The 18,235-nt window shown below is 33.1% G+C and overlaps 1 protein-coding gene across 1 annotated transcript in view; it reads left to right on the plus strand.

The window, feature by feature from the left end:
• Positions 1-17,551, plus strand: part of LOC143224337 (epithelial sodium channel subunit gamma-2-like) — a 58,338-nt gene extending 40,787 nt beyond the window's left edge. Inside the window, exons 9-13 of the mRNA XM_076452727.1 lie at positions 9,262-9,346; positions 13,394-13,457; positions 15,292-15,368; positions 16,372-16,447; positions 17,047-17,551. Of these exons, the coding sequence (XP_076308842.1) occupies positions 9,262-9,346; positions 13,394-13,457; positions 15,292-15,368; positions 16,372-16,447; positions 17,047-17,274 (530 nt within the window). The 3' untranslated portion in view covers positions 17,275-17,551. The remainder of the gene's footprint in view (positions 1-9,261; positions 9,347-13,393; positions 13,458-15,291; positions 15,369-16,371; positions 16,448-17,046) is intronic.
• Positions 17,552-18,235: the final 684 nt, after the last annotated feature.

The raw sequence follows: 18,235 nt of genomic DNA on the forward strand, positions 1-18,235 counted from the left end.
ATTTGCCTTTCGCGTTATAATGCGACGGTCAATCCTACTATTCGTTGGTAAAAGAGTAGCCCAAGAGTTGGCAGTGGGTGGTGATGACTAGCTGCGTTCCCTCTAGTCTTACACTGCAAAATTAGGGACGGCTAGCACAGATAGCACTCGAGTAGCTTTGTGCGAAATTCAAAAAACAAACAGCTATTATATATGACATGAAATCTTGATCCTATGGTGCTCCTAACAATCTGATTCCTGGATAACTTGTTTTGTGGTGAGTTAGAGGTGGGACAACTTGTACTGTGTTCTGTTTGTGAGTTGTTGGCCTGAAGATGATTTCTTTTCAATTTTAAACTGGAGTCATGAAGTCTTTTCCTGAAATACATGTTTAGTTCATGAACAGTTGATTAGCAAATTCTAAGAAAGATCATCTTGTACATGTAATGGTCATTACTTGACATAACTTATATTCTACAAGTTCATCCAGGCTGTTTAGTGTACAGATAAGTTTTATGATATTGGTTCACTTCACTATGTAGGCAGATATACCAAAAGGAGTTGCTGCCACTTTTAATGTCTTAACTCCCATAAATAAAGTAACTTCAACAAAAGTCTCCACCCCAGACGACAGGGTAACATTGTAAAAAAACTATATGGATAATCAAAGTTGATTAGAGTTGTTGTGATTTTGAAATATTTGAGTCCATTTCCAATATTGAAACTTAGAAATGAATAAAAAAAAAAATATATTACGCCTCCAGCTTTCGAAGCTTTAAATCTAATTTTTAAAGATATTTTGACATTTTGAGTAACTACTTCTATCTTTACACTGATCGCTGGTTCTCCTGTTAAAAAATATTTGAAATCCTAAGTCTTTATTATTAGATAAAATATCATGTCACTTTAATATTGCTGTAAGAGTTTATCAAAATTCACAATTTGGTATTGGAAAACTGAACTGCTCTACGTAGGACTTATAAGCTAAACTTTCCTAATTTAGAAATATAGTCCAGATAGAAAGCAGCCAAATAGTAGCATCCTCTGACCATACAGCTACAAAGCAGCCAATTAGTAGCATCCTCTGACCATGCAGCTACAAAGCAGCCAATAGGTAGCATCCTCTGACCATGCAGCTACAAAGCAGCCAATAAGTAGCATCCTCTGACCATGCAGCTACAAAGCAGTCAATTAGTAGCATCCTCTGACCATACAGCTACAAAGCAGCCAATTAGTAGCATCCTTTGACCATACAGCTACAAAGCAGCTAATTAGTAGCATCCTCTGACCATACAGCTACAAAGCAGCTAATTAGTAGCATCCTCCGACCATACAGCCACAAAGCAGCCAATTAGTAGCATCCTCTGACCATACAGCTACAAAGCAGTCAATTAGTAGCATCCTCTGACCATACAGCTACAAAGCAGCCAATTAGTAGCATCCTCTGACCATACAGCTACAAAGCAGCTAATTAGTAGCATCCTCTGACCATACAGCTACAAAGCAGCCAATTAGTAGCATCCTCTGACCATACAGCTACAAAGCAGCCAATTAGTAGCATCCTCTGACCATACAGCTACAAAGCAGCCAATTAGTAGCATCTTCTGACCATACAGCTACAAAGCAGCTAATTAGTAGCATCCTCTGACCATACAGCTACAAAGCAGTCAATTAGTAGCATCCTCTGACCATACAGCTACAAAGCAGCCAATTAGTAGCATCCTCTGACCATACAGCTACAAAGCAGCCAATTAGTAGCATCCTCTAACCACACAACTACTTTTAACCAAATAGCGGTAATACTTCCTCTTTTATAATTAAGATGCAGAAACACCTCAAACCTTGATCCACAACCCAAACCGAGGTTGTTCATTCTATTTTATCCTTTATCGTGTTGACTGAAATTGATAGAAAATAATTTCGTGATTATTCAACACTGCAGTTTGAATGGTCGTTGCTCCTTCAGGTCATTCATTCTGAAATCCGCCAAACGAAAAAATCGCACTTCACTTAAAATTGCGTAGCTAATACACAAATGAAGATATCTGCAATCGGGAAATGGCGTCGTAATCAGCTGATATGTGCGAACCTAGCGACACCAAGCGGATTCCCCTGGAACCAACTGGAGCCACGCAATTCAAACAGTCCACGTATTTTTTGAACAGATCTCGTATATTAGAAACAAATTTGGATAAAGTATTTTTTGTTAATAATTTATTAATTTTCTAATAATAAATATTTTCTAATCTGATCGAAATAAAAGACACATCTGTTAATTAAGGAAGTATTTGCATGAATAGTTTTACAACAAAATCATAAACACATTATAACAATCTTTGTGGGATCCAGATACAGATAGGAATACTTAGTCATTAATTTACACATCTTGATCATTTATTTGTAAATCGTCTTGAAAGAGAATATTTGTACTAGTTCGTTATTAGTTACTAGTTATTAGTTATTATTAGTTTATTATTATTATTAGTTACTAGTTATTAGTTATTATTAGTTTACTATTATTATTACTTACTAGTTATTAGTTATTATTAGTGTATTATTATTATTAGTTACTAGTTATTAGTTATTAATAGTTTATTATTATTATTACTTACTAGTTATTATTAGTTTATTACTATTATTAGTTTATTATTATTATTAGTTATTATAATTTATTATTATTATTAGTTCATTATTGTTATTAGTTATTAGTTATTATTAGTTTATTATTATTATTAGTTGTTATTAGTTTATTATTATTATTAGTTATTATTAGTTTATTATTATTATTAGTTGTTATTAGTTTATTATTATTATTAGTTATTATTAGTTTATTATTATTATTAGTTATTATTAGTTTATTATTATTATTAGTTACCAGTCTTTAGTTATTATTATTATTAGTTTATTATTATTATTAGTTACCAGTCTTTAGTTATTATTATTATTAGTTTATTATTATTATTAGCTACCAGTCATTAGTTATTATTAGTTACTTAGTTCTATATTTAATTACATTTATAGGTAAACAGTCCAGAAAAAGACAGTTATTTAAACATCATGCAATGATTTAATATTTACTGTTGCATCAGTTTGACTTTATGATATTCAAATAACTTGACAAAATAATTCATATGCAATTGTTTTACAAAGGTGGATGGTGCTTTACATATACTAAGAAAAGTTGTTTTCAATGTGTTTAAACACTTGATGCCCTAAAGTATAATTAATGATAAAACTATTATAACAGTGACACATGTCTGTTTTTATCACACATTCACTGGAACAACATAAATAATTTACAAGTATTTGTCATGAAAGAATTATGAAGCCCAGCATGGCCAGGTGGGTTAAGGCGTTCGACTCGTAATCCGAGACGCACCAAACGTGCTCGCCCTTTCAGCCGTGGGGGCGTTATAAAGTTACGACCATTCCCACTATTCATTAGTAAAAGAGTACCCTAAGAGTTGGCGGTGGGTGGTGATGACTAGCTGCTTTCCCTCTAGTTTTACACTGCTAAATTACGAACGGCTAGCGCAGATAGCACTCGTGTAGCTTTGCGCGAAATAAAAAACAACAACAACAAACAGGATTATGTCATACCTAATGTTTTTGTAAATATACTGACTGAATTAACATACAAAATATAGGTGACATTTGTTCACAAACTCTGCAGCAAATCATTGTGCTATACAATAAATGTATTACTTAGTTATAGAACAGTGGCACTTACCAGTTTTTCATAAATCTTTGAGAACTGAAGTTTCTTCTACATTGGAAGTGTAACATCCTTTTTCTAAGGAGGTAGGAGGAGGGAATTGTTTGTTTGTTTGTTTTTGAATTTCGCGCAAAACTGCACGAGGGTTACCTAATTTTGAAGTTTAAGACTAGAGGAAAGGCAGTTAGTAATCACCACTCACTGCCAACTCTTGGGCTACTCTTTTACCAACGAAAAGTGGGATTAACCGTAACTTTATAACGCCCTCATTGCTGAAAGGGCGAGCATGTTTGATGCGACAGGGATTCGAACCCGTGCGTCTCAGATTACGAGTCGAACGCCTTAACCACCTGGCCATGCCGGGCCCGGAGGGGATAAAATAGAAAGTGCAGTTTGATTAGTCTGACATATTTGATATTCAAGGCCAATATCGGGTTTGGATTTATAAAACATACAGAACAGAATAATAGGCTTATAAACATTTTTTACCTTTAGTATTAGCTAAAGCAGATAACAGTTTCATTTGAACCCACGGAAAACTTTTATTAAAATATAAGTCAATTATAATATACTATTGCTATCTATGTATTTACTCTATATATAATATTTAAAATAAACTACATAAATTTAATGTTCACTTTGCAAAACAATAAATGTTTATTGACGATTTCAGTTAAGTAAACTTTTATATTCAGTTAGATACACGTTTCTAGAAATCTATTCATGAATGATGTTTACACTAACTATATATTGATATTTATGATGTCAGAGAAACGTGTAGGTTCAAGAAGTTTTTATTGGAAATGACAAAACACTCTAATAGAGATTTATCGTTATTTATTTACATTAAGTTTAATGTTAATTATGAATGGTTCAGACTCTACATAATGATATACTACACACATATATATTTAACGTTCACCATACTTTAACTTGAATTTTTGTGTGCCATAGAAAATTAAGTCAGTAAACGTAATTGTTTCACTCTATATAGTAATACAAAACACTAACTGTATATTCTCAATATTTTAAGAGACTTTTCAGTTAGGGTACAATTATTTTATACTGTGCCCAACATACAGCAAAACAGTCATATGTTGAGACTGGTCAGCCGACTTAGAATAATTTACAAAATGAAAGATCTATTTAATTCAAATTTATATGTACATAAACATCTATAATATATGATGTTTCATTTTAAACAAATGCATAATCATTTTAAATACGTCATAATACTTTTAATCAGTGTCGTTATATATTCAGACGACTGCATATAATGGGTAATTGACAAATATAGGAAAGGTCGCTTATAAGTTGGCCAAGTCTATTTCAAATGGACCAGCATAGCCAGGTGGCTAAGGCATTCGACTCGTAATCCAAGAGTCGCGGGTTCGCATTCCGTCCCATGAAACATGCTCGCCTTTTCAGCCGTGGGGGCGTTATAATGTTACGGTCAATCCCACTATTCGTTGGTAAAAGAGTAGCCCAAGAGTTGGCGGTGGGTGGTGACCACTAGCTGCTTTCCCTCTAGTCTTACATTGCTAAATTAGGGACAGCTAGCGCAGATAGCCCTCGTGTAGCTTTGCGCGAATTCAAAACAAATCAAACCAAAACCGAAAAACTGTTTAATTTCCATGCCTAAGTTCAAGGGAAGTCCAGTTCAATCTACATATAAATCGTGTTTTATATTGGGTTATACTCGTTTTGAAATCATACACGTGTAGCGTTCTCTGTCCCGGCTCTTGCTTCTTACATACATATGTTTAAAATCTAACAACCTAGTATCACACAGTGACAACTGTTTATTTTAAGTCAATGTTTTAAATGTTCTGCTGAAATATTTTGAAAAAAGATACTTTATTAAAGTGATGTTAGATGCAGGACATACAAACTTGACGATTTAAAGTTAGGATTTCATTTTAATTTTCATACCATTTTAATGATTGAACTATACTCCTAAATGTTCATGTTAATTTTCATATCCATTTTTAAAATAGTAAACTATACTCGAATATTATATACAGCATGTGAATATTATTTAGACATTGCTAAAAATAGCTCTCCAGTTGTACGTGGTAGCTCTCCAGTTGCACATGATATATCTACAGGCTTATAATGCTACAAACCAGATTTCGTTACCATGGTAAGCAGAGCACAGATGAAAATAAAGTGCTTAAAATTTTTATTAAAAACTTGGTAGTCGTTTAGGTTTTAAAGACCTTTGAAAGGGAAACCCCAAAGGCAAACCTGTGGCGCTCACAAACTTTTGTTTCTCTTCAGCCCCAAACGTGTTGTAAGGTTAAAGTCATTTTGAAGAGTAAGGTAAAAGCTTGGTTTGTTTATTTCTTGGTTGATTTCTAGTAGTCGACTTGGGGTTAATCGGATGTAGTTGCAATGAAGACCAGTTAAGAACAGGAAGAACGAGCTATATATGAAACAGATTAATGTAGATGTTACATGAATTAAATCAGATGAGCCAGAGGAGAACAGGAAGAACGAGCTATATATGAAACAGATTAATGTAGATGCTACATGAATTAAATCAGATGAGCCAGAGGAGAACAGGAAGAACGAGCTATATATGAAACAGATTAATGTAGATGCTACATGAATTAAATCAGATGAGCCAGAGGAGAATAGGAAGAACGAGCTATATATGAAACAGATTAATGCAGATGTTACATGAATTAAATCAGATGAGCCAGAGGAGAACAGGAAGAACGAGCTATATATGAAACAGATTAATGTAGATGCTACATGAATTAAATCAGATGAGCCAGAGGAGAACAGGAAGAACGAGCTATATATGAAACAGATTAATGCAGATGTTACATGAATTAAATCAGATGAGCCAGAGGAGAATAGGAAGAACGAGCTATATATGAAACAGATTAATGTAGATGCTACATGAATTAAATCAGATGAGCCAGAGGAGAATAGGAAGAACGAGCTATATATGAAACAGATTAATGCAGATGTTACATGAATTAAATCAGATGAGCCAGAGGAGAACAGGAAGAACGAGCTATATATGAAACAGATTAATGTAGATGTTACATGAATTAAATCAGATGAGCCAGAGGAGAACAGGAAGAACGAGCTATAAATGAAACAGGTTAATTCAGATGCTACATGAATTAAATCAGATGAGCCAGAGGAGAATAGGAAGAACGAGTTATATATGAATCAGATTAATGTAGATGTTACATGAATTAAATCAGATGAGCCAGAGGAGAACAGGAAGAACGAGCTATAAATGAAACAGGTTAATTCAGATGCTACATGAATTAAATCAGATGAGCCAGAGGAGAATAGGAAGAACGAGTTATATATGAATCAGATTAATGTAGATGTTACATGAATTAAATCAGATGAGCCAGAGGAGAACAAGAAGAACGAGCTATATATGAAACAGGTTAATTCAGATGCTACATGAATTAAAGAAATGTAGAAAGATGCAGGAACAGCATTGACACAGGATAACGGACCTTTTTTCCGGGCCTGGGTAAAGAAATACCCAAAATTTTGCTGTGGGGGGGAAACGGGAGTACCCCGAGAAAAACCCACTTTCACGTTCAGGGCACCGAATAATCTACCCTGAACGTGCCCTGGGTAGCTGGGGAAAACTGAGTTAGATCATTAGATAATGATAATTGCTGGGTAAAACTGAGTTAGATCATCACATAATGATAATAGCTAAGGAAAGCTGAGTTAGATCATCACATAATGATAATAGCTGGGGAAAGCTGAGTTAGATCATCAAATAATGACAATAGTTGGGGAAAGCTGAGTTAGATCATTAGATAATGATAATAGCTGGGTAAAGCTGAGTTAGATCATCACATAATGATAATAGCTGGGTAAAGCTGAGTTAGAGCATCACATAATGATAATAGCTGGGTAAAGCTGAGTTAGATCATCACATAATGAAAATAGCTGGGTAAAGCTGAGTTAGATCATCACATAATGATAATAGCTGGGGAAAACTGAGTTCGATCATCACATAATCATAATAGCTGGGGAAAACTGAGTTCGATCATCACATAATGATAATAGCTGGGGTAAAACAAATAGACAGAGTTGGGAGAAAAACTATTCAGCGAATATTCGCGTTTCTTCATCAATTTTCTGGACAGTAATGTCGTGCTCGTGACCCTCTGCACATGGTTGTGTTGATTTAGGTTTCGAAAATATGGGTTGTCGTCGTGAAGGGGGACGCAGGTATTGTGGTTGTGCATCCAATACTGAGTTATCATTTGGTTTCTCTATTGTCTGGTGAGATTTATGTCTTCTGGGTACTCTGCCTTGAGAGTTGGTGGGTTGCTTGTCTTTTATAGTAGTATTATCAGAACGCATGGTTTGCGTTTGGGCTGAAGTTTTTAGAATTGGGATGTTGAATGGCGCTTGAGTGAATTGGTTGTTGTTCTTCGTCTTGTTGTTCAGAGGTCATGTAGTCCTTAGTCTGAGAGTGGGCATTTCTCTTGGTAGATGTTGTGCTTATTGACGGTTTCACGGGAGAGTGATAACCAGGCTTGTTGTTCTTGTATGATTGTTGATTAGACGGTGATTCGGTAGGTTCACTTCAGGTTGTGGTCTTGAGGGTTTAGAGGTTCGGGAATTGGCGGGACGGCAGTAAGGACGTTCGGCAGTAAAGTGAAATATATGGTAGTAGCACCCGTTATGTAAAACATGATGAGCAGTTTGGTTAGTAGTAGTTACGATCTTCATGAACCTGGTGGATTGAGTAGACTTCTATACTATGAATAGTATATATATCAATCTTGTATTGGCTTTCCAAGGCTAGCTTGATTTCGCTAGGTTGGATAGATGTGTCAACACCTTGCAGGAAAACAGAGAACAGGCTGGTCGGGCTTTTGGTGGGAAAGCAGCTGACTTTGATGGTAGTATGGTTGTGCTTAAAAATAGCTTTATACATGGTAACTGCCGTATTGGACCGATTATAAGGTGACATTTTTTGAGCAATAATTAAGCTGTAAACTTCATATTCGTATAATTGCGGCTGACAATAGACGCTGCCCCAACTCTAGCATGTTGCATTCTTAAAGGTCGAGATAATCGCTGTACGAATGCGCGCCAGATGTTAGCTCAAGGTCATCCCTAATTGTTGCAACCAATCCATCTTCTGGCTGTTCAGTTACAGTTATGATTATGTAGATTTAAGACTATAATATATATATATAAGGCCTAAGAGTAAATAGGACGTCACAAAAGCACATGATTTTCAGTTGAATTAAGTCTAACCAAATATGTATACAGCAAAGAAAACGCGTAAAATAGGAATGGTGTGTAAGGTAATTTTAATATACTAATAAATAAATAAAAACAATTGATAACTTGTGTTGCTGATTTCTTTCTAAAGGGAATACTTAGTGAAATATTAAGAATGCACTCGTCACAACTGAGATAAACAGACTGTTCAGAAGACGATAAAAATTAACACAGATAAGGCCACAAAAGTAACCGGTCATATTTTGTTATGATAGTAGCTCGCATGTTCATATAAAAACTTTGTTCATCTAACTTTTAATATTTTTTCAAATCAACAGGAACTTCTTACAAATGCTATAAAAAAGTCTTGAAAGAGTTGAATTTTCTGCACCACTGTAAAGGTGTCTGTCGACAACCGTGTAGGTAAGAAAAACTGTTTACACCAAGCTGAGTGATGTAGTTACTAAACATTTAGTTTGTGTTATTATTGTAAAGGTGTCTGTCGACAACCGTGTAGGTAAGAAAAACTGTTTACACCAAGCTGAGTGATGTAGTTACTAAACATTTAGTTTGTGTTATTATTAAACTTCAATGAGCAGTTAATAATGTTATTACTAATATGATGTTAAATACTAAGTGGAAGTTAGTATACAAATAATTAGTTGTAATATTAGCTAAGCCATTAAACAGTTATTTAGTTTTGGTAATAAGTAAAACATGCTCCGATGAAGCTTATTTTTAAACTATAGGTTTGAATAGGTTATATTAAAGAATATTCATTCAGGAAATCACGCAACAACCACAGTCAATATTAAGTCGTTACAGGGGAAAGGAATGCGTTAGAATTACAATTTACATTGTCTGGTTTTACGAAGGTAGTGTTATACCAGCGAAATGTGTTTGGTTTGAGGAAAATATGTAACAGTTTTTCCTATGCCAAATATTCATATAACAACTGGTGTCTCAGCCTTGGGAGGCAAAGTCACAAGGCAGAACCCACGTACCATAACGAATCGAGAAAGATCTTTGTGGAAAAACGACGCCAACTTATTAGTGTTTCATCAAGATAAGGTTTCTAGCCATAGATACCTGCCATATACCTCATCATAAGGTTTCTAGCCATAGATATGTGCCATATACCTCACCATAAGGTTTCTAGCCATAGATATCTGCCATATACCTCACCATCTTGGGAGTTAAACAGATGTTGATGCTACTGGATACCGAGATAGAGCCTGACTTAATGAAGCTACATTAAATAATGGTAAGGTGACTTAAAATTTTGTATTTCACCAAAAAATATTTTAAAATTCTAGGTTATGCCCTAACATCTCTACAGTGGTGTTGCATTAATATCGTTCAACTATTAAATATGGGAGCTAAACCATGACATAAAATGTTTCATTTGTTCTTAGTTAAAGACATAGGTACGAATTAGGCTATCTGTATTGTGCCCACTACGTGTATAAAAACCCGATTCCTAGTGCTGAGACACTAGGGCTTAAATGAAGATACTCGTAAAATTTAAATAAAATTGAAAATATAGCAAAAATAAAGTCAGGAAAAGTATAAGTTTTTTTTTTTTTATAAATCATGTTCTCTTTTAATATTCTGAAGGTAAACCTAGGGGATTAACGCCGACAGTTGCTAATGTGTTCCTTTTTGTCATGATAGTAACTGACTTCGTTTTAACCAGTGTATAAGTAGTTAGTAGGTTAGCCGCTAGATGACATCATCCTTCGCTTCTTCTTTGTGGGTATTTGGTTATGTTTAATTTTTAAATACCCAGGTGGGTCAGGTGCACAAGACCTCTTCCTCCATTCCTAGCTTTCATGTCGGCTACTAGTAAGAATTTGTTGTTATTGTAGTGGTTTTGTGCCACAGTATCCCACAATACCCCGGCCCTTGTAAGAATTTGTTGTTATTGTAGTGGTTTCGGGCCACAGTATCCCACAGTATTCCGACCCTTGTAAGAATTTGTTGTTATTGTAGTGGTTTTGTGCCACAGTATCCCACAATACCCCGGCCCTTGTAAGAATTTGTTGTTATTGTAGTGGTTTGGGGCCACAGTATCCCACAGTATTCCAACCCTTGTAAGAATTTGTTGTTATTGTAGTGGTTTTGGGCCACAGTATCCCACAGTATTCCAGCCCTTGTAATAATTAGTTGTTATTGTAGTGGTTTGGGGCCACAGTATCCCACAGTATTCCGGCCCTTGTAAGAATTTGTTGTTATTGTAGTGGTTTTGGGCCAAAGTATCCCACAGTACTCCAGCCTTTGTAAGAATTTGTTGTTATTGTAGTGGTTTTGGGCCAAAGTATCCCACAATATTCCGGCCCTTTTCAGGGCAATGCCCATGTATTGTCTTGATTCCTTTCTTTTTACTTTTATTTCATTAATTATTTATTTTTTACTTTTATTCGTATATATGTTTTTTTTCTTTTTTCCACTTATATATATATATATATTCCTTATATATTTATCGGAAAAATAAAATAAAGTAAAATAAAAAGAAAGGAAAAAATAAAATAAAAAGGTAAAATAAATTAATACTAGTTTTAAGCATCTAGTGCGTGTTGGCCAGCTTGACTTATGTTTCTTAAATATATATTTATAGGAGAGAGGTAGTTAGGACTATGTTTATCACGTCTAGTGCATGGTGGTCAGCTTGATTTATGTTTCTTAAATATATATTTATAGGAAAGAGGTAGTTAGGACTATGTTTATCACGTCTAGTGCATGGTGGCCAGCTTGATTTACGTTTCTTAAATATATATTTATAGGAGAGAGGTACTCAGGACTATTTGCATACTTGTACATGAATGTGGATGAAGTGCTACGTTGCTACGTGGTACTTTATAGGCTGAAGTTAAAACTGAATTTTGTATTCTTTGTAGTTTCTGTAATTGTTTTTGTGTTTCGGTTATCCACGCAGGAGATGCATATTCTATTATAGGTCTAATGTATGTTTTGTAGATTTTATTATATTATCAGGTGATGTACCTTGATTTTTACCTGAAAGACGTCTTGCATAATTTTCTCTCTTCCAGATTCTAGTCAGGATATTGTTTGTATGTTGTATCCACGTTGATTTGGTATCATAAGTTAATCCTAAAAATTTAGCAGAAGTAGTAGTCAGTAAAAGTGATCCGTTCATGTGTAACTTTGGTGGATCTTTTTTCGGTTTATTTAATCTGGTGAATAGTATATTCTTACACTTATCATTACAGATAGCTAATGAACCTTTTCAGTATTTGATGGCTCAATAGGAAATTATTTTCAACTTTTACGTTACTAGTTTCTTATTTTGATCGCATATTTATCGTTAAATACAACACAAAAAGTCATGTGCAGAATTTAACTTCTTGAAGGTGTCGTCATTTTGTACATAAGGAAATATAAGTATCGTCCATTTTATTAATTGGGCAATTTTATCTCAAGAAAATATTCCTTTAACAGTACAAAAATATTTGATATTTACATATAACAATATGTATGGAATACCAAGATTAAATATAGCTTTCCTAGAAGTTAGTGTATAATTTTGTTATACTTCTGTCGTTATAAGATTTATAAAAATTAAGTACAGTTCACTGTAGTAACGGTGATATGCTTGTTAGTTTAACTTACCAAATGTTTGAAAACGGTTTTATAATTGTTATTGTAAGTCACCAATTGTTTGAAAACGGTTTTATAATTGTTATTGTAAGTCACCAAATGTTTGAAAATGGTTTTATAGTTGTTATTGTAAGTCATCAAATGTTTGAAAACGGTTTTATAATTGTTAGTGTAAGTCACCAAATGCTTGAAAACGGTTTTATATTTGTTATTGTAAGTCACCAAATGTTTGAAAACGGTTTTATATTTGTTGTTGTAAGTCACCAAATGTTTGAAAACGGTTTTATATTTGTTATTGTAAGTCACCAAATGTTGAAAAAGGGTTTTATAATTGTTAGTGTAAGTCACCAAATGCTTGAAAACGGTTTTATATTTGTTATTGTAAGTCACCAAATGTTTGAAAACGGTTTTATATTTGTTGTTGTAAGTCACCAAATGTTTGAAAATGGTTTTATATTTGTTATTGTAAGTCACCAAATGTTGAAAAAGGGTCTTATAATTGTTAGTGTAAGTCACCAAATGTTGAAAAAGGGTTTTATAATTGTTAGTGTAAATCACCAAATGTTGAAAAATGGTTTTATAATTGTTAGTGTAAATCACCAAATGTTGAAAAAGGGTTTTATAATTGTTATAAAAAGTCACCAAATGTTTGAAAACAGTGCTGTACTTGCTAGTTTGACTTATATTATGTTTAAATATTATTTTATACTTGTTAATTTAATGTTCCATATATTTAAGAGCGGTGTTATACTTTAGTTACTCATACTGTAATTATTTTTTGTTTCATTTCTTACACATTGTTTTGTTTTAATACATACAGTTGTAATTAGTTATTATGTATCTTTTATTCAGAAAAGTAACCTACGTCATAGAACAGGAAACGAGGGTCTGGCCTCTATCAAATGAAGAAGAAAAGGCAGGTTAAAATGATAACGTTCTATTTTGTAATATCTGCCTGATGGTTCATTCTATGAATCTTTTAATACTTGTTTATAGCTATCTGCAACATCTAGCGAAGTTAAGCTTGGAACCTAAATCGCTTAAAGCGAGCAATAAAAACTGCTCTAAAGACAATATATTTTCCCCCAATACGCGTGTAGTTTGGAAGGGTTGGCAACGTCATATTTAGATGAAATTTATTTAGAAACCTAAACACAAATTTTTGTATTAATTCTAAAATATATTTTCTGGTTGCGTATCGGAAAGTCCAAGGGTGGAGGCGTAATATGTTGCTGAATATATCGCACACCTGTAACTGTGAGAACGTTTAAAGTGTTGTACTTAATCTGTATATGTGTGTTTTCTTATTAGGCTATCTGCTGACTCCACCGAGGAAAATCGAACCCCCTATTTTAGCGTTGTAAATCCATAGACTTACTGCTGTACAGGCTGGGGATTGCAATTAATCTCCCAGCCAAACTAATAGAATCCTAGTGGGTATCGCTGAGTTGTTGCATTTTTTCAGTTAACTATTTTGAATTAAAGATAATTATTCCTGAACTTTGAGTTTCCTGATCTGACTGCTTAGCGTCTGTGTCGCAAATACGACTCATAACTTATTTTTGGTCACTCAAGTAGAATACAATTTAATAGTGAGACGTTAACACTAGATATTAAAAGAAGCCTATTTCATTTCGTATGAATATCTCTAAGAATTATAAGCCGAAAAAAGTTTGGCTGAAAAAAATAAAAAAAGAGCGGACAGGCAAAAGTGTTGTTCAACAAACAGCGACTAGAAGCTGTTGTACTCATTCCGCATGCACATGGTACAGACGCATGATTATTAACGCTAACTGGTATTACTATGCAATATTAAACGATTTTAATTAGGTAAATTAAAAAAAAAAATTAGCAAATTTGCATTCATAAGTTGGCAATCAATAATGATTAATAACCGTTCAAATGTATGATTTTTTAAAAAACTAGAATAAGAATCTGCTAATCCAGTTCCGCGCGAAGAAAAACAAAACAATAAAAATTGCAGATTTTATAACTCGTATGTTTCTGAATGGATTACCTTGAAATTCAGTATGTAAAGTACGTGTCTTGTAGAACACTGAAAATATGGAGTACTTTGGTCTAACATAGTATGAGATACAAGAAGTGGTAAGTTGCTAACCTGGTAATCCTAGTACTTTGGTCTAACATAGTATGAGATACAGAAAGTGGTAAGTTGCTAACCTGGTAATCCTAGTACTTTGGTCTAACATAGTATGAGATACAGAAAGTGGTAAGTTGCTAACCTGGTAATCCCAGCATGGCCAGGGGGTTAGGCGCTCGACTCGTAATTTGAGGGTCGCGGGTTCGAATTCCTGTGGAGTAAACATGCCCTTTCAGCCGTGGGAGTGTTATAATGTGACAGCAATCCCACTATTCGTTGGTAGAAGAATAGCCCAAGAGTTGGCGGTGGGTGGTGATGACTAGTTGCCTTTCCTCTAGTCTTACACTGCTAAATTAGGGACGGCTAGCGCAGATAACCCTCGTGTAGCTTTGCGCGAAATTAAAACAACAACAAACAAACCTGGTACGATCATACACTGAGGTTGTTTTAGCCTCAGTATTGTCAGATATAATTATTTTAATTTTACACACTAAGTCTATTTTAAAGTGGGAGTATAATTCATAGTTAGAATATTTTATATGGGATGTTAATAAAAGAGTGGTTTTCACGTATATTTTCTAATATTTTGTAATTATACCTAATGTGAAGCCAGTTGAGTATAGAATTAATGATCGGTTTAATATTTCAGCTTAAAGTCATACTTTTGTATGGCCTACAAGAAATAAAGAAAATCACATCTGAAAAAATTGATGACGAATTTATAAAGTAAGAATATTTTTGTATCGTTTGTTTTAATTTCACATGTTTCATATTTTATTTCCAGAAACGTGTTTTCATGATAAACATTTTTCTTAGTGATCTGTTGTATATAACAGAATATTTTTGTATCGTTTGTTTTTATTTCACGTGTTTTATATTTTATTTGTAGAAATGTGTTTTCATGCTAAACATTTCTCCTAGTGATCTGTTGTAGATAACAGATAAATATGTACAAGTTAAACATTTATTCTATTGGTGTGTTGGTAGATGACAGAAATGTGTATAAGTTTATTCTACTGATCTCTTGTTAGATAATAGATATATGTGTAAAAGTTAAATATTCAGGTGTTTGGCAACTGGTGTTAACCAGAAAAGTGGTTTTAATATTATCTTTAACATAATCAAAACAAGGTATCATTCATTACATGAAGTGTAATGCAGTTCCACTTTCAGTCATTGTTAGGTTAAGCACATCACAGAGTTATGTGTACAGGTGGTGTCATGTCTATATTAGTCTAGTCACAGAGTTATGTATATAGGTGCTGTTGTGTCTGTATTAGACTACTATAATGATTATTAGACCAATAAACACATTGCAAAGTATTTTACAGCTGATGTTGTGTGTGTATTAACTAATATAATGATTGTTACACCAATAATTGCACTACCAAACTATTTGTACATCTAGTGTTATGTCTGTAATAGACTAATATATTGACTGTTAGACCAAAAAGTGCATTACCAAACTATTTGCATATCTGGTGTCTCATCTATATTTGTCTAGTATAATGATTGTTAGACCAAGAACCACATTGCCAAACTGTTTGTACAGCTGGTGCTGTGTCTGAATCAGATGGTTTGAATAACTTTGACATTATATTTCAGACTTACTAAAATAAGTTGTAGTTTGACATAATCAATTACTTACATATTCAAAGTTCATTTAAAATGTGATATGTAAAAATATATACAACAGTGTGCACAAATCATGTTAAAAACTGTGTTTCAGGAACCAGCTGCTACTTGTTTCAATACATCCCAGCAAATCAGAGAGTCTTATCTACAGTTATTACCCAAGTTTTCAGGTATCTGTTGCCACGATAATTCAGTTTTATAAAGTATATTCCTGTTGTTGTACATTATAGCAAAATGTTTGTTTACAGATGAAATTCTATGCTTTGCATATAGAGATAAATTTCTAGCTTTTAGATACACAGGTTGAGTGCCTTCTTCTACATTATAAAATAGGTTTTAGATACTAGAAGTAAGCGTTAAGGAAACTTAACTTTGTTTCTAGAGGGATTATTAAATTGTTTATATACATTATTCAAAACTGTATATATTTTTATATTGAAATTCTTATATTTTGTCAGAATTTTCAATACCTTTAAAATTTATAAATAAATATATTTTAAGTTCTATTTTAATGAAACAGTATTGTTTATCTAACAAAAGGATATAACAAAAATCTAATTTGATAAAGACACTTTAAGTAAGACAATATAATTTTTTTCAGATGATTACAAATTTGCTATATTATTAAGTCTAAAATTAACTATCTACTGTTATCAATTTTAATATTCATCTTCATTTCCATTTTTTCATTTCTAAGGTATAAATAAATGATTTGTTAGATCAATGAAAATACAAATCATATTTACACATTGTTTCATATCTGTTTTAGGACATTGAACTTTTTGGCTACTTTGGGGGGTACCTAGGAATGTGGCTAGGTTTTTCGGTACTCAGTATATCAGACGCTATTCTAACTCTACTTTCAAGGTTGTTCTCCAGATGTCACAAAAAGCAAGTAATAACGGATTCATCTAATAGTAATTACCAGAAGAATGTGGCCAAGGGCAGTAAACTTCACAAATCTATTTCAGTTATCACTGTTACAGATTTTCCTTAGAAATCTTTTCAACTTTTAAGAAACATTAGTAGTTTGCATAAACAAAAATATAAGTTATATATGCACTTTGGTGTGTTTTTTCTCTCTGTATTTTATAAGTGAAAACAAATAAATTATATTGATTGACTGCATTAACCTCAAATATGTCTATACTTGAAATAATGTTATTAATCATTAAAGAAATGAACATGCAATAATATATCTGTGTTTCACTCTTTAGTAAGTAAATTAAATCTTTTGATTTATTGACTTAACAACTGGTAAAACTGTTTCTAGATTATTGTTAGACATTTACACTGATATAGTGTTGTAGTTACAAGTTTTGCTATTTTATTATTATTATAATGATTTTATTCAATGATGTGTATACCATAGGTAATCTGAAAAAAAATAAAGAAAAAAATTATAAAACTTCCATAGATGCTGACTTTAGTATTGCAGACAATATTTCATAATGCAGGTTGAGACTTGGCCTTCAGAAATAGTTGAAATGAAGGTTTAAGTTTAGTGCCTAATTACTTGACTGGAACTTGCTTAGAGGTTAGCATGTCTGAGAATTTATGGTTCCTAGCCCATTGCTGCAAAAACGTGCATTGACAGTCATATCTGATATTTCAGTTAGACAGAGTAACTTAAGTGATGGTGGTGGGCACTGTTGTTTAGTTTTCTTTCCAATTATTTATCAATTAAAGTTTAGATAAGCCTCTGCATAGGTACCTCTTGTGTAGCTTTATGGAACCATTTTAAAACTTTTATTTTAAGGTATACTTTATTGAACTTTTCAGAAAATAAAACTTAAATGTTTTAAACTCACCATGGTGAGGCTTCAATGTAAACAAAAAGCTAATAATGTACATACATAGTAATGGTACACTGACGTGGGAGAAAGCTAAGTAAATGTTGCAAGTCATATTAATTATCTAGCATTAAATTTTGAGTCACAAACCAGATAAACAAATAT

The sequence above is a fragment of the Tachypleus tridentatus genome, chromosome 8 (assembly GCF_004210375.1).
Source record: "Tachypleus tridentatus isolate NWPU-2018 chromosome 8, ASM421037v1, whole genome shotgun sequence".
Lineage (NCBI taxonomy): Eukaryota > Metazoa > Arthropoda > Merostomata > Xiphosura > Limulidae > Tachypleus > Tachypleus tridentatus.